The following is a 22,132-nucleotide window of genomic DNA, read 5'->3' on the forward strand; positions in this document are numbered from 1 at the left end:
TCGAATGCAGAGCAAAAAGTGTTATGAACATGTTGGGCAATCCTGCCGTCACTAAGGCCCAGGAAGGAAGGAGAGGAACACGATTTATACATTCACAGATTCCAAGGTGAGAAGGGACCTCTGTGACCATTCAACCCGACTCTCACATTAACAGGCCACAAAATTTCTCCCAGGAGCGGGATTAAAGCACACCTTTCAGAAAGACATCTAACATTGGTCTTAAAGACTCTCAGGGTACATCTACACTGCATATGAGAGAAAGCCTTCCAGCCCGGGTCAAAACACTTGCCCTGGTGGGACGTGTGGGACTGCACTAAATATAGCTGTGTAGATCAGAGGTTTTCATCTTTTTTTTTTATTTGTGGACCCCTAAAAAATTTCAAATGGAGGTGCGCACCCCTTTGGAAATCTTAGACATCATCTGCAGACCACCAGTTGAAAATCACTGTTCTATGGTAACGTCAACCTTTTGTGGACCCCTTAGACTAGAAGTCCCCAAACTGTGGTGCACGTCCCCCTGAGGGGGGGCACAGATTCAATAGGATGCGGTGGGCCTGGGCCAGCCCCCACAGGGGGTAGGGAGGGAGTGCCACCCAGCCCTGCCCCGTCCCCAGGTGGCTCTGCACCTGGCCGGGGCCCATTTTCCGGCCCCCATAATGGCCCGGCTGCAGCATCGCTCCCAGCCCCACTCCACTCTCCCCCAGCCTCACCCCCGGCCCAGGGCTGAGGCTGAGACTGGAGGTGGGGATGGGCTGGGAGTGGAGCTGCACCTGGCCAGGGGCCCAGCTGCTGGCCCCCACTGTGGTCTGGCTGCCGCTCCAGCCCCGCTCCTGGCCCCAGACTCACCCCCAGCCTTGGCCCCCATTTCCCCTGTCCATGTGCCCCTCCCCATTCCGAGCCGCAGCCCCGCTCCCAGCTCCAGTGGGCGCGGATGTGGTAAGGGGGGGCTTGACCCTCAAAAATATGGGGACCAATGCCTTAGACATAGTCTGTGGGACCCAGGGAACCCCGGACCACCGGCTGAAAACCACTGGTGTAGTAATGTTGCCACTCCGGCTGGAGCGCAGGCTCTGAACCCTGAGAGGTGAGAGGTTTGAGCTCCAGTCTGAGTCGCAATGTCCAAGCAACGTCTCTACAGCTCTTTGTAGTGCACTGGCATAAGCCCCATCATCACAAGCCTGTGGACTCCGGCTGAGGAGATCGTTCCCAGGTGCAGTGTAGCCACACCCTCAGGGATGGAGAGGCCACCAACTCCCCAGTAAGCTGTTTCAAAATTTAATCACCCTCGTGGCTAAGAGCCTGCATCTTATTTCAAGGCTGAATGTGTCCAGCGTCAGCTTCCAGCCATTAGATACTGTTATGCCTTTACCAGCAAGACTGAAAAACCTCCTGCTACCAGTGTGTAAGTAGCTATGGTCAATGATCAAGTGTCTGCTCAACCTTCTCTCACTGCAAGCCTTGTTTTCTAGCCCCGGGATCATTTTGCAGCCCCTCCTTTGAACTCGTTCCAGTGTTTCCACATCTTTCTTGAAGTAAAGACCCCAAAAGGGAACATAGTGTTTTAGTAGTGGTCTTACCTAAACCAGATACAGAGGCAAGATCTCTTCCTTCCTTCTGCTTGATGTTCCCTTTTTCATACACCCAGGGATCAAATTGGTCCTTTAAGCCCCAGCGTTGCAATGAGAGATCAGGTTGAGGTGATGATCCTGGATGTCTTTCTAAAAGACACATCATAGCTCAAAAAGAAGTTATAGCTGTGGAAGCAGAGATGGCCTTGATGAAGAAATTATTGGATGAGTTTCTCTGGGTTGGGTTTTGCAGGAGCTCAGACTAGATGATCATAACTGCCCCTTCTGGCTTTAAAATCTGTGGAAGGATGAAACGTTTGATGCTCAACTGGAATCCAGCCACTCAGAAAATGAAGCACCAACATCACATGCCAACCATCACACTAAACACCACCTTGGTGGCCCAAAGAGCCAGAAAGTCAGGGGCCCTTCCTCTGGTTACCCTCTGCTAGGGTGACCAGATAGCAAGTGGGGTGGAGGGGTACAGTTGCATATAGAAGACAAAGTCCCTAATATCGGGAGGTCTGGTCACCCTACCCTCTGCCCAACAAGCTACCCTAATGTCATTAATATGTGTTTCCTGCATGCCCACCATGCCAGGTACGGCTGCTCCAAAGCACTGAATATCAAACACCTCCTGGTGTTGGTCCTCCATGGGACCACAGTGTAAATAAAATAAATAAATAGAGATATCCTATCTCCTAGAACTGGAAGGGACCCTGCAAAGTCATCAAGTCCAGCCCCCTGCCTTCACTAGCAGGACCAAGTACTGATTTTGCCCTAGCTCCCTAAGTGGCCCCTTCAAGGATTGGGGTCATAACCCTGGGTTCAGCAGGCCAATGCTCAAACCACTGAGCTGTCCTTCCCCCCTGTCTTATAGATAATGTGTGTGTTTGTGTGTAAGATCCCAAATTGCAAAACAAGTCACCTATGACACCAAGTGAGAAGGCAAGAAGGTAGATGCGATGTTTCATATTTACACTAAATATTTATGCTCTAATTCAACCTGAAGCCATTGAGCTTAAAGTAGGAATCAGTGGGAAGAAATTCTATGGCCTCTGTAATGCAGGAGGTCAGACTACATGGTCATAATGATCCTAATTGGTCTTAAGACCTATGACTTGGATCCTCACCTTGAATCAAAATAGCACTCCAGTACAGGATCTGGCCCCACGTACTCCAGTGGGGCTATGGCCAATTTATACCAGCTGGGGATCTGGCCATTGACAGGATGGGCCCACTGGTTTGACCCAGTGTGGCAACTCCTGTGCAGCGCTGCCAAGCCCACACAATTCAAAAATCATGAATCAGGCCCCCAAAATCATGAGATTGGCGTAAACATCATGAGATTTAAAAAAAAACTCGTTGGTTTTTTTCTTTGCTGTCTGGGGTCTGAACATTTTACACTACACTAGGGTCACGTTTGTAACCTTTTCTAGAAAATGAAAGCGGAGAGTCTCATCAAACCACTTGACTCCGGGAGTGAGAAGGAAGAATTAGGCCATGTCTACACTTACGTGTGGTGAAGACACTCTATGCCGACGGGAAAGAGCTCTCCCGTCAGCATAAAAAACCACTCCCGCGAGCAGCATAAGCTATGTCTGGAGGAAAAATTCTCCTACCGAAATAGCACAGTGCACACTTATGTCAGTGTAACTTATGTTGCTCAGGGGTGGAATATTCACACCCTTGAGCGACATAACTTTTGCCGACATAGGGAGTAGTGTAGACATAGCTTACATAATAATTCCATATGGTAATAAGCAACACCATTAGGGGAGTTGTACCACTTCAATTATATCAACACAAAGTGCCCGGGCGACTTAGGAACCTACTTCCTATTTCCAAATGTGTGTTCCAGGCCAACGACCACTGGGGTTGTGACCTGTTTCCTGCGGCCTGACCTTGCTCAGCCTCTCTAGAGTCTCAAAAACCTGGGACTGCTGCAAAATGAAAAAGTGAGTATGAAACTCTGGGCTACAGCAGGGTGTGGTGGAGCAATGATTAAGAGGGAAGGAGGGTGTGATGGGGTGAAGGAGGAATGGGAGGGTCTAGGGGAGGAGAAGGAAGAAATTGGCTCTGACTGCAATCACGTTATCAGGGCTTGGAACAGTCAGGTGTGCAGTGCCCAGCCCAGCATACAGTATAAATACAGTGCTCAGCGTTGCCATCTCCCACCGAGTGTGCCAGACCAGAAACAACTCCGCTCCAGAGAGAGTAAAGACGCAAAGATGAAGGTGTCGTACGTGGCTGCTTTCCTCATAGGGCTCCTCTCCCTGGCGAGCACCAGAGCAGCTCCATTGGTGAGATGATGTACTTATTATTTGTATTACAGTAGCACGTAGCGGGTCCGTCTGAAATCAGGACCCTGTTTTGCTGGGCACTGCCCTGACACAGGAGAGACAGTCCCTGCCCACACTCTGGTGAGGATTTACTGTGCCGTGTGTTCAACAGACACAGCGAGGGACAGACCTGGACCCAACTGGAATCAGGGCCCCTTATGCCAGGTTCTGAACAGACACACCATGAGGGCAGCACTGCAAAACTGGCCTATGTTTGGCAGGATACCAGACTAAGGGGCCCATTCCTCCGTTTCAGCCCCGGCAGGATAACAGGCTACACTGGCCCATCGGGAGCAGCAGTTCTTAAGTTACTGCATGACTTGACCTCTGGTAGTCTGGGGGTGGGGATGGGGGCTGAACAGCATGCACTCCTAACTTTTCTTTCTGTTGTTACAGAAAAACCAGTTGTGGTCCGTGGTGAGTACCAGCTGTCCTCTCGGCTATCAGACTTTCACGCTTTGCCTCAGCAGTATCCTACATCGCTGCTCACTAACAGCACAACCATTTGCTGGCAAAACCTTCTAGGCAAATGCCCTCCTGCCCTGCTTTATCCATTAATCTGGCTTGGTGAAACAAATTATGCAGCCTTGGGATGTCTGGTTTTATTCCGAGGATTATCTATAAATTTCCAGGATTGGGTAGAATGATGTTAGGAGCAGGGCCAAGCTGTTCTAAATCGCCCGTAGAACTACTGGATTCAATGAGGCCAGCTCCCCCAGAAGATGTAAATTATCTGTAGCTCCATTTGGTAATGGATAATCAGGAAGGGGCCTCTAGAAGTTACCGTAATACACACAATAAATACCCCTCATCTTACAGGGCTTTCGTACCTTCAGTAATGACAAAGTGGGTGATAGCAGCTTTAATGACAACAGCATAAATATCAGTGATCCCCTCCTCACGTCATGGAGCTTTATAAATATCAGGGCAATAAACCCTGCTCCAGCTGGTTTCTTGTCTGGTAAAGATTACCAAGCAAGGAGCATTTCCCACAGTTTTTTCATTCTACAAAGGCAATTTAGAAATGCCACCTGCTGCAGGGGGCTTATGGAAATCTCCGCAGGCTTATGGCAGGTTGACCACCTCTGCCAAAATTCCCCTGCATAGCTATAAATACGCCACAAGCGGATTTCCAATATCACCCAGAAGACACTGCTGCTTGGAGCTACTTTAGAAGGTCCCCATCCCATGTGAACACAGAGTAGGTTACAGGAGGCTTATGGGAGATTGCTAGGGGCTGATGGGAGGTTGACAACTCCCCGTTCCCTTGGGCGCTCATGAAATATCTCAAGGGGGGATTTCTGTAATCACACACACTGCACGGCACCTAGAAACCAGGCTAGATGGACTCATTTCTCTGCCCCAGCTGAAGCAGGGATATCAAGATAGCCTGGCCCATTGTTCTGATCAGGTGTGGGAATTCTTTAGATACTCAGTGATAACCCCTGAGACCCTGGTGGGGAGGTGAAGAGTACGCTTTGCTAACTTTTCCTTCTGTTGGAGCAGAACAACCAGTTCTGGTCAGTAATGACTATCAGCAATCATCTTTGCTATTGGACTATCGTGCTTTTCCTCAAGGGCATCCTGAATCACTGCTTACTAACAGCCGAATCCTTTGCTGGCAAAATTATCTAGGCAACTGACTTCCTGCTCCTCTTTGCCCCGTCAGCCAGATAGGGGTAACAAATTTGCAGCATTGGGATGTTGCAGCTTTACCAAGAACTATCTCTTGATTGAGTCCAGTCCCTAGTTGATGTAAATTTGCCGTAGCTTCATTGGAATCAACGGGGCCAAGTTCTCACTGGTGCAAATTGTCCAGAGAAGCAGTGGAATCAATACGCCACATCCCCAGATGCCATAAATTGTCCATGGCCCACTGTTCGATGGAATATCCGTTGGAGCCCTATAGGTGTTACCACAATACACATAATAAACATTCCCCATATTGCAGGTCTCTGGTAGCGTAGACACCGGCAACGTGGGCGATGGCAGTTTTGACGACAACAGTGTAAGTACCAGAGATTACCTCTCCATGCTATGTAGATTCACACACATCAGTGAATGGAGCCCGTTACAGTTGGTTTCATGTCTGGTAACGTTTGCTTTTGAGGAGCATTGACTGCATTTGTCCATGTTGTGGACGCAGCATGGAAAGTCCACCAACTCCACAGGGCTTATGAAAATCTCCAGAGGCTTATAGCAGGTAGACCTCCTCTCCCATAGTCCCCGGGGTAGCAATGAGGCATGCCCGAAGAGGCTTGTTCATATCACTCAGAAAGCTCTTCTGCTGGGAGCTATCCCAGAGGGTCCCCAGGTAAACACATATTTGGGAGGCTCAAAGGAGATTGCCAGTAGTGATGGGAGGTTGTCCTGTCCACAATTCCTTTGGCCACCCATGAAATATCTTGGAAAAGGGTCTTTGACATCACCCACAATGCATTGCACCTGGGAGATATCCCAAGAGTTTTGGGATACATGCCCGTCCCCCCTGGGGGCCTCATCTGTTTCCCATGACCTCATGGGAGTATGACCTCTTCTTCTACAAGTCCACTGGAGAGGCATGAAGTGTCCCACAGTTCCTTCGGGCTCCCACTAAATTTCTCACAAGAGATCCTTCCAAAATCACACGGAATGCACTGTTCATGGCAACAGTCCTAGGAACTCAGGGTATATTGTGTGCTATCAAGAATACCTTGGCTGACTCCTTTGGTATTAGATTAAATTTGCTTCATGTCATCTGAGTGGGAATAACATGTGGCTTGTTTATTGTGGAATAATAAAGGAGACCCAGATATCTGTGAATAAGAAACCTACTTAGCTGTGAGGGGATCTCAGGATAGGATAAGAGCTATAGTGTTTCAGTTGCACCAAGGAGATATTACCTATGTCTATTGCATTGATAAGACCACCGCTGGAATATTGGACCTTTTAGGAGCTAGGATTAGGGGCGCCCATTCCTCTGTTGCTGCCCAGGGAGGGGCATCAGGGTAGATTGGCCTATTGGTCTGATCTGGTGTGGATATTCTGAAGTTTCTGGATGGTACAATCTCTGCTACCCTGGTGGGGACTTGAACAGTATGAGTCCTAACTTGTCTTTCTGTTGTAGCAAAACAACCAATTCTGGTCAGTGGTGAGTATCAGCCGTTATCTTTGCTATCGGACTATCATGCTTTGCCTCAATGGTATTCTGTATCTCTGCTCACTAACAGCCTGACCCTTTGTTGGCACAGCCCTCAATGCAACTGCCATCCTGACTCCTTCTATCCCATCAGTCTGGCTTTGTATAACAAATTTGCAGCATTGGGATGTCGGAGCTTTACCAAGCATTATCTCTTGGTTTCCACCAGTGAATGAGAATGATTTTGGGGCAGATGCCCAGTTAATATAAATTTGCCATAATTTCATAGGAATCAATGGGGCCATGTTCCCACTGCTGTAAAATGTCCAGAGAAGCACTGGAATCAATACACCACATCCCCAGATGCTATAAATTGTCCATGGCCTCAATAGGTCGATGGAATATCCGTTGGAGCCTTGTAGGTGTTACCACAATAGAAACAATAAACATTCCCCCTTTTGCAGGAATCTGGTAGCGTAGACACCGGCAACGTGGGTGACGGCAGCTTTGACGACAACAGCGTAAGTACCAGAGATTACCTCTCCATGCTATGTAGGTTCACACAGAGCAGTGAATAGAACCCGTTTCAGCTAATCTCATATCTGGTAACGTTTGCTTTCGAGGAGCATTGGCTGCATTTTCCGCATGTTGCGAAGGCAGCATGGAAAGTCCTCCCACTCCACAGGGCTTATGAAAATCTCCAGAGGTTTATAGCAGGTTGACCTCCCTCTCCCACAATACCCGGGTGTATGGGGTCGGATTCACCCCTGCGGGACATCCTTCCGGTTATCCTGGGAATTAGTTGAATCCAGCCCGGAGCGCCCTCTGCTGGTCGGTGATCCAGCTTGTCGTTACTAGCGCCCGTGTCCCTCTTAAGACCCCGGTGCCCCTGGCATACCCACACATGCTGGGTCTCCCCTCCCAGGGGAACCCCCACCCACTAATCCCACCTCGCCTCAGAATAAGGTTACTGCCCCACTCCCTGGGGCAGAGTGCAGTATCAACCACTCATCACAGGCAAGCTTGGGTTTGGACCTGCTGCCTTGGCCTACCTTTGGGCTGCCCTCTGCAACCCCCAGTACCTTTGGCCCAATCCTAGGCCGCTCCCCAGCTCTTCTGCCTATCCCCAGCCCTGCTGCACTCAGGTACCCTGTCCCAAGCTCCCTGCAGCCAGGCCCTTCTCTCTCTGAGTGCAAGGAGAGACTTCGGAGCTCCTGGCTCCCAGCCTCTTTATACAGGCCAGCTCGGCGCTGATTGCGGCGTGGCCCAGCTGCAGCCGCTTCCCCAATTAGCCCAGCTTTTAGAGCTAAAGCTTTCAAGCCCTCCCAGGCCACTTTTTAAACCCCTCAGGGCAGGAGCGGGTATCCACCCCACTACACCGGGTTAATAATGAGACATGCCAGATGAGGCTTTTTGATATCACTGAGAAAGCACTTCTGCTGGGAGCTACCTCAGTGGGTCCCCATGTGAACACATATTTGGGAGGTTTATATGAGATTGCCAGGCTTGATGGGAGGTTGTCCAGTCCACAATTCCTTTGGGCCTCACCCACAATGCACTACACCTGGGAGTGCATTGTGGGTAATGTCAAAGACCCTCTTACAAGCTATTTCATGGGTGCCTCATGAGAATTTCCCATGGCCTAATGGGAGGATGACCTCTTCTTCTAAAAGTCCACTGGAGAGGAATGGGGTGGCCCTCAGTTCCTTTGGGCAACCACTAAAACTCTCACAAGAGATCTCTACGAAATCACACGGAATGCACTGCTCTTGGCAACAGTCCTAGGAACTCAGGGTAAATTGTGTCCTATCAAGGATAGCTTGGCGGACTCCTTTGCTATTAGCTTAAATTTGCATCATGTCTCCTCAGTGGGAATAACATGTGGCTTGTTTCTTGTGGAAAAATAAAGCAGACCCAGATATCTGTGAATAAGAAACCTACTTCGCTGTGAGAAGAACTCAGCTTAGTATTAGAGCTAAAGTTGTAAAGTAGCACCAAGGAGATATTACCTGTGTCTACAGCGTTGATCAGGCCAGAACTGGAATACCGGGCCTTTTAGGAGTAAGACTGAGGGGCCCATTCCTCTTCTCCAGCCTCGAGAGGGTCATCAGGGTAGATTGGTCTATTGGTCTGATCTGGTGTGGCTATTCTGAAGTTTCTGGATGGTACAACCTTTGCTACCTTGGTGGGGAGTTGAACAATGTTCATTCCTAACTTCTCTTTCTGTTATAGCAAAACAACCAATTCTGGTCAGTGGTGAGTATCAGCCATTATCTTTGATATCGGACTATCATGCTTTGCCTCAATGGTATTCTGTATCACTGCTCACTAACAGCCCAACCCTCTGTTGGTACAACCCTCAACGCAACTGCCATCCTTACCCCTTTTGCCCCATCAGTCTGGCTTTGTATAACAAATTTGCAGCCTTGGGATGACGGAGCTTTACCAAGGATTATCTCTTGGTTTCCACCAGTGGCTGAGAATGATTTTGGGCAGATCCCAGTTCATGTAAATTTGCCATAGTTTCAAAGGAATCAACGGGGCCATGTTCCCACTGCTGTAAAATGTCCAGAGAAGCACTGGAATCAATACACCACATCCCCAGATGCTATAAATTGTCCATGGCCCCAATAGGTCGATGGAATATCCGTTGGAGCCCTATAGGTGTTACCACAATACACATAATAAACATTCCCCCTTTTGCAGGAATCTGGTAGTGTAAACACCGGCAACGTGGGTGACGGCAGCTTTGACGACAACAGCGTAAGTACCAGAGATTACCTCTCCATGCTATGTAGCTTCACACACATCAGTGAATGGAGCCCGTTACAGCTAGTTTCATGTCTCATAACGTTTGCTTTTGAGGAGCATTGACTGCATTTGTCCATGTTGTGAACGCAGCATGGAAAGTCCACCAACTCCACAGGGCTTATGAAAATCTCCAGAGGCTTATAGCAGGTAGACCTCCTCTCCCACAGTCCCCGGGTTAGCAATGAGGCATGCCAGAAGAGGCTTGTTCATATCACTCGGAAAGCTCTTCTGCTGGGAGCTATCCCAGAGGGTCCCAGGTAAACACATATTTGGGAGGCTTATATGAGATTGCCAGCATTGATGGGAGGTTTTCCTGCCCACAGTTCCTTTGGCCACCCATAAAATATCTTGGAAAAGGGTCTTTGACATCACCCACAATGCATTGCACCTGGGAGATATCCCAAGAGTTTTGGGATACATGCCCGTCCCTTCTGGGGGCCTCATCTGTTTCCCATGACCTCATGGGAGTATGACCTCTTCTTCTACAAGTCCACTGGAGAGGCATGAAGTGTCCCGCAGTTCCTTCCGGCTCCCACTAAATTTCTCGCAAGTGATCCTTCCAAAATCACACGGAATGCACTGTTCTTGGCAACAGTCCTAGGAACTCAGGGTATATTGTGTACTATCAAGAATACCTTGGCTGACTCCTTTGTTATTAGATTAAATTTGCTTCATGTCATCTGACTGGGAATAACATGTGACTTGTTTCTTGTGGAATAATAAAGGAGACCTAGATATCTGTGAATAAGAAACCTACTTAGGTGTGAGGGGATCTCAGGATAGGATAAGAGCTAAAGTGTTTGAGTTGCACCAAGGAGATATTACCTATGTCTATTGCATTGATAAGGCCACCGCTGGAATACTGGACCTTTTAGGAGCTAGGATTCGGGGTGCCCATTCCTCTGTTGCTGCCCAGGGAGTGACATCAGCCTAGATTGGCCTCTTGTGGTACGTCTACACTTACCGGAGTGTCCGGCGGCAGGCAATCGATGATCTGGGATCGATTTATCGAATCTGGTTTAGCCCCGATAAATTGATCCCGGATCGATCCCGGAAGTGCTCGCAGTCGCCGCCGGTACTCCAGCTCGGTGAGAGGAGTATGCGGCATCGACGGGGGAGCCTCCCTGCCGTGTCTGGACCCGCGGTAAGTTTGGACTAAGGTACTTTGAATTCAGCTACGTTATTAACGTAGCTGAATTTGCGTACCTTAGTCCGAAGTGGGGGGTTAGTGGGGACCAGGCCTTGGTCTGATCTGGTGTGGATATTCTGAAGTTTCTGGATCGTACAATCTCTGCTACCCTGGTGGGGAATTGAACAATGTGCATTCCTAACTTCTCTTTCTGTTGTAGCAAAACAACCAATTCTGGTCGGTGGTGAGTATCAGCCGTTATCTTTCCTATCGGACTATCATGCTTTGCCTCAATAGTATTCTGTATCGCTGCTCACTAACAGCCCGACCCTTTGTTGGTACAACCCTCAACGCAACTGCCATCCTGACCCCTTTTGCCCCATCAGTCTGGCTTTGTATAACAAATTTGCAGCATTGGGATGACGGAGCTTTACCAAGGATTATCTCTTCATTTTCACCAGTGGATGAGAATTATTTTGGGGCGGATCCCCTGTTGATGTAAATTTGCCATAATTTCATAGGTATCAATGGGGCCATGTTCCCACTACTGTAAATTGTCCAGAGAAGCACTGGAATCAATACGCCATATCCCAGAAATTGTCCCTGCCCCCCCTGGTCGATGGAATATCTGTTGAACACTGTAACGTTGCGGGGCTCAACCCTGCGATGCCTCCTGCTGGTCGAATTGGGAATTAAATTTCCAGCTGTCGGATTGCCCTCTGCCAGCCGATGTCCCTGTTGCCGCTGGGACCCCGTGTCCCTCCTGGACCCCGGTGCCCCTTTCCACGGGGTGCTGCCCCATGGCAGTTACCCCATTGTTTTGGAGTCTCTCCCTTCCAGGGGAACCCCCAACTCTGTATCCCCACCTCACCTCAGTATATGACTACTGACAGTCCTCATCTAGCCCCCGTTCACTGGGGCAGACTGCAGTATAATTGCCACTCATCACTGACAAGGAGAGTTTGGACCTGCTGCCTCTGCCTGCCCTTGGGCTGCCCCCTAAAACCTCAGTACCTATTCGGCCTTACACTAGGCCGCAGCCTGGGGGTTTCCAGGCCAGAGCTCCCCAGCTCCTATGGCCTTCCCCCAGCCCTGCTCCAGTCTAGGTACCTGTGCAGCTCCCAGCAGCCAGGTCCCTCCCTCTCAACAGGCTAGAGAGTCTCTGTCCTTCTGGCCCACTGCCCTCTTATAAGGGCCAGTTGGGCCCTCATTAAGCCAGCCACAACTGTGGTCAACTACCCACTCAGCCTCCCCAGCTGTTCTTAATCCCTTTTACACTGCTGCAGACCTCCACAGGGCTGCTTTTAGCCTTTCAGGGCTGGAGCGCTACAGATCCCTATAGGTGTTACCACAATACACATAATGAACTTTCCCCATCTTGCAGGACTCCGGTAGTGTAGACACCGGCAACGTGGGCGCCGGCAGCTTTGACGACAACAGCGTAAGTAGCAGAGATTACTTCTCCATGCTATGTACCTTCACACACATCAGTGAATGGACCCCGTTTCAGCTAGTTTCATGTCTGGTAACGTTTGCCTGCGAGGACCATTGTGTGCGTTTGCCCATGTTGCTAAGGCTGCATGGAAAGTCCCCCCACTCCACCGGGTTCAGGAATATCTCCAAAGGTTTATAGGAGATTGACTTCCTCTCCCACAGTCTCTGGGGTTGCAATGAGGCATGCCAGAAGAGGCTTATTCATATCACTTGGAAAGCATTCTGCTTGGAGCTACTTCAGGTGGTCCCCAGGTGAACACATCTTTGGGCGGCTTATATGAGATTTCCAGGGTTGATGGGAGGTTGTCATCTCCACTATTCCATTGGGCACCCCTGTAATATCCTGACAGACAGTCTTGCACATCACCCGCAAGGCATTGCACATGGAAGATATCCCAACAGTTTTGGGACACATATGCACCCCACTGGGGGCCTCATGAGAATTTCCTGTGGCCTCCTGGGAAATCTCTCACAGGAGATCCTTCTGAAATCACATGGAATGCTCTGCTCTTGGCAACAGTCCTAGGAACTCAGGGTAAATTGTGTCTTATCAAGAATAGCTTGGCTGAATCCTTTGCTATTAGATTAAATTTGCATCATGTCTTCTGAGTGGGAATAACATGTGGCTTGTTTCTTGTGGAATAATAAAGGAGACCCAGATATCTGTGAATAAGAAACCTACTTCGCTGTGAGGCGATCTCAGCAGAGTATAAGAGCTGAAGTGTTAGAGTTGCACCAAGGAGATATTACCTATGTCTATGGCATTGATCATGCCAGCACTGGAATAGTGGGCATTTTGGGGCCCGTTCGTCTGTTCCAGCCCCAGGAGGGTCATCAGGGTAGATTGGCCTATTGGTCTGATCTGGTGTGGCTATTCTGAAGTTACTAGATGGTACAACCTCTGCTACTGGTGGGGAGTTGAACAATGTGCCTTCCTAAATTCTCTTTCTGTTGTAGCAAAACAACCAATTCTGGTCAGTGGTGAGTATCAGCTGTTATCTTTCCTATCAGACTATCATGCTTTGCCACAACAGTATTCTGTATCGCTGCTCACTAACAGCCCGACCCTCTGTTGGCACAACCCTCAACGCAACTGCCACCCTGACCCCTTTTATCCCATCAGTCTGGCTTTGTAAAACAAATTTGCAGCACTGGGATGTCGGAGCTTTACCAAGGATTATCTCTTGGTTTCCACCAGTGGATGAGAATGATTTGGGGGCAGATGCGCAGTTCATATAAATTTGCCATAGCTTCATTGGAATCAATTGGGCCATGTTCCCACTGCTGTAAAATGTCCAGAGAAGCACTGGAATCAATACACCACATCCCTAGAGGCTATAAATTGTCCATGGCCCCAATAGGTCGATGGAATATCCGTTGGAGCCCTATAGGTGTTACCATAATACACATAATAAACATTCCCCCTTTTGCAGGAATCTGGTAGCGTAAAGACCGGCAACGTGGGTGATGGCAGCTTTGACGACAACAGCGTAAGTACCAGAGATTACCTCTCCATGCTATGTAGCTTCACACACATCAGTGAATGGAGCCCGTTATAGCTAGTTTCATGTATGGTAACGTTTGCTTTTGAGGAGCATTGACTGCATTTTTCCATGTTGTGAACGCAGCATGGAAAGTCCACCAATTCCACAGGGCTTATGAAAATCTCCAGAGGCTTATAGCAGTTAGACCTCCTCTCCCACAGTCCCCGGAGTAGCAATGAGGCATGCCAGAAGAGGCTTGTTCATATCACTCGGAAAGCTCTTCTGCTGAGAGCTATCCCAGAGGGTCACCAGGAAAACACATATTTGGGAGGCTTATATCAGATTGCCAGCATTGATGGGAGGTTGTTCTGTCCACAATTCCTTTGGCCACCCATGAAATATCTTGGAAAAGGGTCTTTGACATCACCCACAATGCATTGCACCTGGGAGAATAACATGTGGCTTGTTTCTTGTGGAATAATAAAGGAGACCCAGATATCTGTGAATAAGGAACCTACTTAGCTGTGAGGGGATCTCAGCATAGTATAAGAGCTAAAGTGTTTGAGTTTCACCAAGGAGATATTACATATGTCTATGGCATTGATCATGCCAGGACTGAAGTAGTGGGCATTTTGGGGAGATAGTAATAGGGGCACCCATTCCTCTGGTCTAGCCCCGGGAGGCTCAGGGTAGATTGGCCTATTTGTCTGATCTGGTGTGGATATTCTGTAGTTACTAAATGGTACAACCTCTGCTACCCTGGTGGGGAATTGAACAATGTGCATTCCTAACTTCTCTTTCTGTTGTAGCAAAACAACCAATTCTGGTCAGTGGTGAGTATAAGCCGTTATCTTTGATATCGGACTATCATGCTTTGCCTCAATAGTATTCTGTATCGCTGCTCACTAACAGCCCAACCCTCTGTTGGCACAACCCTCAACGCAACTGCCATCCTGACCCCTTTTATCCCATCAGTCTGGCTTTGTATAACAAATTTGCAGCATTGGGATGACGGAGCTTTACCAAGGATTATCTCTTCATTTTCACCAGTGGATGAGAATGATTTTGGGGTGGATCCCCTGTTGATGTAAATTTGCCGTAGTTTCATAGGTATCAATGGGGCCATGTTCCCACTACTGTAGATTGTCCAGAGAAGCACTGGAATCAATACGCCATATCCCAGAAATTGTCCCTGCCCCCTCAGGTCGATGGAATATCGGTTGATCACTGTAACGGTGTGGGGCTCACCCCTGCGATGCCTCCTGCTGGTCGAATTGGGAATTAAATTTCCAGCTGTTGGATTGCCCTCTGCCGGCCGATGTCCCTGTTGCTGCTGGGACCCCGTGTCCCTCCTCGACCCCGGTGCCCCTTTCCACGGGGTGCTGCCCCATGGCAGTAACCCCACTGTTTTGGGGTCTCTCCCTTCCAGGGGAACCCCCAACTCTGTATCCCCACCTCACCTCAGTATATGACTACTGACAGTCCTCATCTAGCCCCCGTTCACTGGGGCAGACTGCAGTATAATTGCCACTCATCACTGACAAGGAGAGTTTGGACCTGCTGCCTCTGCCTGCCCTTGGGCTGCCCCCTAAAACCCCAGTACCTATTCGGCCTTACACTAGGCCACAGCCTGGGGCATTCCAGGCCAGAGCTCCCCAGCTCCTATGGCCTTCCCCCAGCCCTGCTCCAGTCTAGGTACCTGCGCAGCTCCCAGCAGCCAGGTCCCTCCCTCTCAACAGGCTAGAGAGAGAGTCTCTGTCCTTCTGGCCCACTGCCCTCTTATAAGGGCCAGTTGGGCCCTCATTAAGCCAGCCACAACTGTGGTCAACTACCCACTCAGCCTCCCCAGCTGTTCTTAATCCCTTTTACTCTGCTGCAGACCTCCACAGGGCTGCTTTTAGCCTTTCAGGGCTGGAGCGCTACAGACCCCTATAGGTGTTACCACAATACACATAATGAACATTCCCCATCTTGCAGGACTCCGGTAGTGTAGACACCGGCAACGTGGGCGCCGGCAGCTTTGACGACAAGAGCGTAAGTAGCAGAGATTACTTCTCCATGCTATGTACCTTCACACACATCAGTGAATGGACCCCGTTTCAGCTAGTTTCATGTCTGGTAACGTTTGCCTGCGAGGACCATTGTGTGCGTTTGCCCATGGTGCGAAGGCTGCATGGAAAGTCCCCCCACTCCACCGGGTTCAGGAATATCTCCAAAGGTTTATAGGAGATTGACTTCCTCTCCCACAGTCTCTGGGGTTGCAATGAGGCATGCCAGAAGAGGCTTATTCATATCACTTGGAAAGCATTCTGCTTGGAGCTACTTCAGGTGGTCCCCAGGTGAACACATCTTTGGGCGGCTTATATGAGATTTCCAGGGTTGATGGGAGGTTGTCATCTCCACTATTCCGTTGGGCACCCCTGTAATATCCTGACAGACAGTCTTGCACATCACCCGCAAGGCATTGCACATGGAAGATATCCCAAGAGTTTTGGGACACATACGCACCCCACTGGGGGCCTCATGAGAATTTCCTGTGGCCTCCTGGGAAATCTCTCACAGGAGATCCTTCTGAAATCACATGGAATGCTCTGCTCTTGGCAACAGTCCTAGGAACTCAGGGTAAATTGTGTCTTATCAAGAATAACTTGGCTGAATCCTTTGCTATTAGATTAAATTTGCATCATGTCTTCTGAGTGGGAATAACATGTGGCTTGTTTCTTGTGGAATAATAAAGGAGACCCAGATATCTGTGAATAAGAAACCTACTTCGCTGTGAGGCGATCTCAGCAGAGTATAAGAGCTGAAGTGTTAGAGGAGCACCAAGGAGATATTACCTATGTCTATGGCATTGATCATGCCAGCACTGGAATAGTGGGCATTTTGGGGCCCGTTCATCTGTTCCAGCCCCAGGAGGGTCATCAGGGTAGATTGGCCTATTGGTCTGAACTGGTGTGGCTATTCTGAAGTTACTAGATGGTACAACCTCTGCTACCCTGGTGGGGACTTGAACAGTATGAGTCCTAACTTCTCTTTCTGTTGTAGCAAAACAACCAATTCTGGTCAGTGGTGAGTATCAGCCGTTATCTTTGCTATCGGACTATCATGCTTTGCCTCAATAGTATTCTGTATCTCTGCTCACTAACAGCCTAATCCTTTGTTGGCACAACCCTCAACGCAACTGCCATCCTGACCCCTTCTATCCCATCAGTCTGGCTTTGTATAACAAATTTGCAGCCTTGGGATGACGGAGCTTTACCAAGGATTATCTCTTGGTTTCCACCAGTGGATGAGAATGATTTTGAGGCAGATCCCCAGTTCATGTAAATTTGCCGTAGTTTCATTGGAATCAATTGGGCCATGTTCCCACTGCTGTAAATTGTGTAGAGAAGCACTGGAATCCATACTCCACATCCCCAGATGCTGTAAATTGTCCATGGCCCCAGAGGGTAGATGGAATATCGCTGGAGCCCTACAGGTTTTACCACAATACACGTAATAAATATTCCCCATCTTGCAGGTCTCTGGTAGCGTGGACACCGGCAACGTGGGCGACGGCAGCTTTGACGACAACAGCGTAAGTACCAGAGATTACCTCTCCATGCTATGTAGCTTCACACAGACCAGGTGAATGGGCCTTGTTTCAGCTAGTTTCATGTCTGTCAAAGTTTGACTGTGAGGAGCATTGGCTGCATTTTTCCATGTTGTAAAGGGAGCATGGGAAGTCCTCTTACTCCACAGGGGTTATGAAAATCTCCAGAGGCTTATAGTAGGTTGATGTCCCTCTCCCACAGTCAGCAGGGTAGCAATGAGACATACCAGAGGAGACCTTTTGATATCACTCAGTAGGCACTTCTACTGGGAGCTACCTCAGGGGGTCCCCAAGTGAGCACATATTTGGGAGGCTTATATGAGATTGCCAGGATTGATGGGATGTTGTCCTCTCCGCAATTCCTTTGGGCACCCATGAAATATCTTGCAAGGGGGTCTTTGACAAACACCTACAATGCATTGCACCTGGGAGATATCTGAAGACTTTTGGGATACATCCCCATCCCCATTGGGGACCTCGTGAGAATTTCCCTAGTTACTTAATGGTACAACCTCTGCTACCTTTGTGGGGAGTTGAACATTATGCATTCCTAACTTCTCTTTCTGTTGTAGCAAAACAACCAATTCCAGCCAGTGGTGAGTATCAGCAGTCATCTTTGCTTTCTGAATAACATACTTTACGTCAAGAGTATCCTGCACGCTGCTCACTATCAGCCTCGCCCTTTGCTTGCAAAATTCTCAAGGCAACTTCTGTCCCCCTGTATCTCATCAATTGGGTGTGGTGAAACAATTAATGCAGGCTTTGGATGTATGAACTTTTGCAAGGGTTATATTCCTTTCCAGCAGTGGATGAGAATGATGTTGGGGCCAGATTCACAGCTGATTTAAATATTCCATAGCTTTATTGAGTCATTTGATTATCAGTTGGGGACCTCTAGGTTTTACCATAATACACATAATAAATATTCTGCAAGTTCCTGGGCTTCACTAGTTTCAAGAGCAACACCGTAAGTGACAACAGCTTTAAAGTCAACAGTGTAAGTGGCAGAGATTACCTCTCCATGTTTTGGCTGGTTTGTCGCGTGGTAACATTTGCCAGGTAAGGAGCATTGGCTTTGTTTTCCAATGTTGCAAAGGCACTTTGGAATCACCAGCTGCTCCAGAGGGCTTACGGGAGGTTGACATCCCTCGCCCTCCCCCGGTATCCACGATGCAGAACACAAAAAGCTTTCAGTATCACCCAGAAGCCATTGCTGCTGGGTGTTACCTCGAGCAGTCTCCTAGTGAACACACAGTAGCTCTGGGGAGGTTATGGGAGATTGCCAGGGGCGATGGGATGTTGACATCTCTACAGTTCCCTTCAGTACTCGTGTAACATCTCACAAATAGTTCCTCTGAAATCACCTGGAATTTATTGCAGCTGGGAGATGTCTCAGGAATTCTAGAATACATAATCAACTGGCAGCAGGGGCCTCATGACAATTTCCCATGGCCTTATCAGAAGATGACCTCTTCTCCCACAAGTCCAGTAGAGAGGCATGAAAGTGTCCCATAATTTCTTTTGGGTACCCATGAAATCTCTTGCAAGAGGGTCCTCTAAAATCAGCCAGAATGGAGTGCTCTTGGCAACTGTCCTAGAAAGTCAGGATAAATTGTTTCCTATGAAGCATGCTTTGTCTGAGTCCTCTGCTATTACATTAAATGTGCATCAAGTCATCTGAGTGGGAATAACACATGGCTTTTTCCTTCCACAATAACAAAGGAGCCCAGATATCTATGAATCAGAAATTACCTTTGCTCTGAGGTTCTCTCACCAGGGCCTACCAACTGCAGTGTTATAGTAGCAGGGAGCTGAAGTTGATGAGGCCAACAATGGAATACGGGGCCAAACTTTCCGTTAACTTTAAATGAAGTTACATCAGTAGAGACTTGGCCCCACTATGTCTAATTCGGGTGTTCATTCTTTAGAAAGGATGTTGAGATCATTGGAGAGGGTTTCGAGAAGAGCCCTGGGATGGATTCAACGCCTGGAAAAAAAAGCATCTCAAGGTGTTTAATCTATTTGGTTTACCCAAGAGAAGGTTTAAAGATTACTTGATCCTGGCATATAATCACCTGTACTGAGGAAGAGACTTCTGATAGTAGATAGCTCTTTAATTTAGCAGAGGCATAAGAAGGCCTAAAGGCTGGAAGCTGAAGCAAGATGAATTCAGACTTGAAATAAGGTGCATTTTTTAACAGGGAGGGGGATTAGCTCTTTGAACAAGTTCCTTAGGTAAGTGGTGTATTGAAGTCTTTAAGGCAAGATTAGATATCTTTCTAAAATATATGCACCAGTTCAAACTGAAGTTACGGGCTTAATGTAGAAATTATTGGGTGAGGTTCTCTGGCCTGTGTGATGCAGGAGGTCAGACTAGATGCTCATATTGGTCTCTTTTGGCCTTAAAATCTAGGATTTATTGGGGTCCCACTGTATTTTGGTCCTGATGGATGTTTCTTTTCTTCTCATCTCCCAGTACTAGGCTCCCAGAAACCCTCCACGAGAACGGCCCTGATGCTTTCTGTCCCGTGCTCTCACCCATCTCAGCCTGAACATGAATAACACGGCACGCTGCGGTGGAATTTGCTTTTGCCTTGTTCAATGATTTGACTGTAGGGTGCAGTTCTTACCCTTTTGTTGCCCCTCAGATGCCTCTGCAATAATGCAAATAAATCTGTTTCCACTCAGATCCTAATCTTGTGTCTTAACTGCTTTGGAGCAGCGGTTTCCCAAGCTATTGAAAAGGGACCCCCCCCCCCACTACCACCATGGCAGCAGAATGAAAATTGCCCCACTCTGCGACCACAGCCTCACAATCAATCAGAATAAACTATTATTCATGGTAGTAGCCTCAACCAAGATCAGGCCCCGCTGCACCTGGCACACACTGTCATGTAGAGAGCGACGGCCCCTACTCATGGGAGGCTATGCCTAGTGCTGCACAGACACACGGTGAGGAACAGTCCCTGATCTGAGCCTCGTTATTTGTGCAGGCTGTCCGGCAGAAATGACTCAGTGAGGTTCTCTGGCCCGTGTTATGCAGAAAGTCAGACGAGATGATCACAATGGTCCCTTCTGGACTTTCAGAATCTTCTGTCTCTTATTTGACTTTTAATTGTACACTGCGCCATCTCCATGCCCTGAAGATGTCCTTGTGCCAGACCCAGCAACAAGTCTCCTTCCCAAGGCAATGACACCAATGGGGGAGAGTTGTTCCCAGAAAAGCCCCAACTGGGGAGATATCAGTATCTACTCAATAGTGAGTCTGTTGTGAGTGGAAACTGCCGTTGGGCACCAGAGTGGTTTTCAGCTCTTGCTTTATAACCTGGGGGGGGGGGGGGTCACTGAGTCTCAGTGAAGTCGGGTCCCCACAGCTGTAATTACTGGACCTCCCCAGATGCTTCCATGCACTGTGATCTCCCCCAACAGTACATCAATGGAATCATCTCCAGCCACTGAAGAACAATCAGCAGATGAAGGAGAAACCCTGGTACCTCTTAAGAGATGAAGTAAATCTCAGAAAAACACTTTGTCCCCATGCACCTTGTATTTTTAATTCCTGGGTCTGACCTTTGCAGGAATGATTCAGGTAGGAAGCAGTGATGTTTGAGATTAATTTGGAGAAATAAAACATTTATAACATTTAATCCTTCTCTCAACCAGGAGTATTGAATTAGTCCCACTTTCCACAAATGCCTCTTCTATCCCCCTTCTTTTTTCTGACTTGATTGCTATGCCAATTCCTAGCAATAACGCTCCTTGGACAGAGTAACTAGTGATCAGAACAGTCCTCCCTGCAGAGATAGCATTTTGATACAGGATATTAACAAATGGGTTGTGGAAGGAGCTGGTATAACCTTGAGCAGGTTGCAGATTTGGTTCCTAGTGTATAGTCCATATCGTTGTGGCCTGGTTTTATCCGGTCTTTATAGCTGTAGCTGGAGCTCCTTCCATGGTGTTTCCTAATACACCTAAGAACACGACACTGGCCCAGAAGATATCCCTGGCACCATCAGTGTTGTCCAAAGGCAGCACTCTCTGGTTGAGATGTTTGTGCCAAACGGGGAAGTTTCCAGGAGGAATAAATACTTCCCGCTATCACCCAGGGCCTCCCACTCTGCTTCTGCCAATTAAATCAGCTTTGTTCCTATGATATGGGCGATAGAGCAGAAACAAGGAACTCCTAGTTGTATTTTGCAGAAACCTGCAAAAGGGATAGTGAATAAAATGCTGGAGAAAAGAGCTGTGGTAAATATCAGATGTTCTCTTGCCTCTAAGACTCTTTCACATTGGTATGTCACAGGGTGAGGGGTCTGCCTCATTGCTCAATTCCAGCACTGACTGAGAAATAATCCCTAATCAGTGCATCCAGAAGCCATTGGCAATGACAGCGCTTGTCTCTGCTGTTATGATCCACCTACCCACAAGGCTACCACCCCTAGGTAGCAGTGCAAATGTGACAGGGTCTGGGGAAGTTTTCATTAAACCTGTTTAGATCCAATCCTTCCCCAAAAGGAAATTATTTTTTGTTTGTTACTCGGCCCTTCTCTAGCGCTTTCCCTCGGAAGATCTCAAAGCGCTTTACAAAAACCAG

General features: G+C 48.3%; 1 protein-coding gene across 7 annotated transcripts; it reads left to right on the forward strand.

The window, feature by feature from the left end:
• Nucleotides 1-3,730: 3,730 nt before the first annotated feature.
• LOC128827010 (PPE family protein PPE10-like) lies at nt 3,731-20,225 on the forward strand. 7 transcript variants are annotated; one of them, XR_008442919.1, is made up of 18 exons: nt 3,731-3,871; nt 4,307-4,327; nt 5,862-5,918; nt 7,017-7,040; nt 7,493-7,549; nt 9,261-9,284; nt 9,735-9,791; nt 11,189-11,212; nt 12,353-12,409; nt 13,420-13,443; nt 13,896-13,952; nt 14,756-14,779; nt 15,924-15,980; nt 16,992-17,015; nt 17,467-17,523; nt 18,111-18,134; nt 19,467-19,547; nt 20,015-20,225. XR_008442919.1 is itself a non-coding variant. In XM_054010695.1 (17 exons), exons 1-17 carry the CDS (start codon nt 3,800-3,802, stop codon nt 20,018-20,020), a joined length of 666 nt encoding a protein of 221 aa, XP_053866670.1. In that variant the 5' UTR covers nt 3,731-3,799; the 3' UTR covers nt 20,021-20,225. The 7 variants fall into 7 exon arrangements, 1 of the variants encoding a protein (XP_053866670.1); XM_054010695.1 differs by lacking the exon at nt 19,467-19,547; XR_008442921.1 differs by lacking the exons at nt 15,924-15,980; nt 16,992-17,015.
• Nucleotides 20,226-22,132: the final 1,907 nt, after the last annotated feature.

The sequence above is a fragment of the Malaclemys terrapin genome, chromosome 21 (assembly GCF_027887155.1).
Source record: "Malaclemys terrapin pileata isolate rMalTer1 chromosome 21, rMalTer1.hap1, whole genome shotgun sequence".
In the NCBI taxonomy this organism is placed as follows: domain Eukaryota; kingdom Metazoa; phylum Chordata; order Testudines; family Emydidae; genus Malaclemys; species Malaclemys terrapin.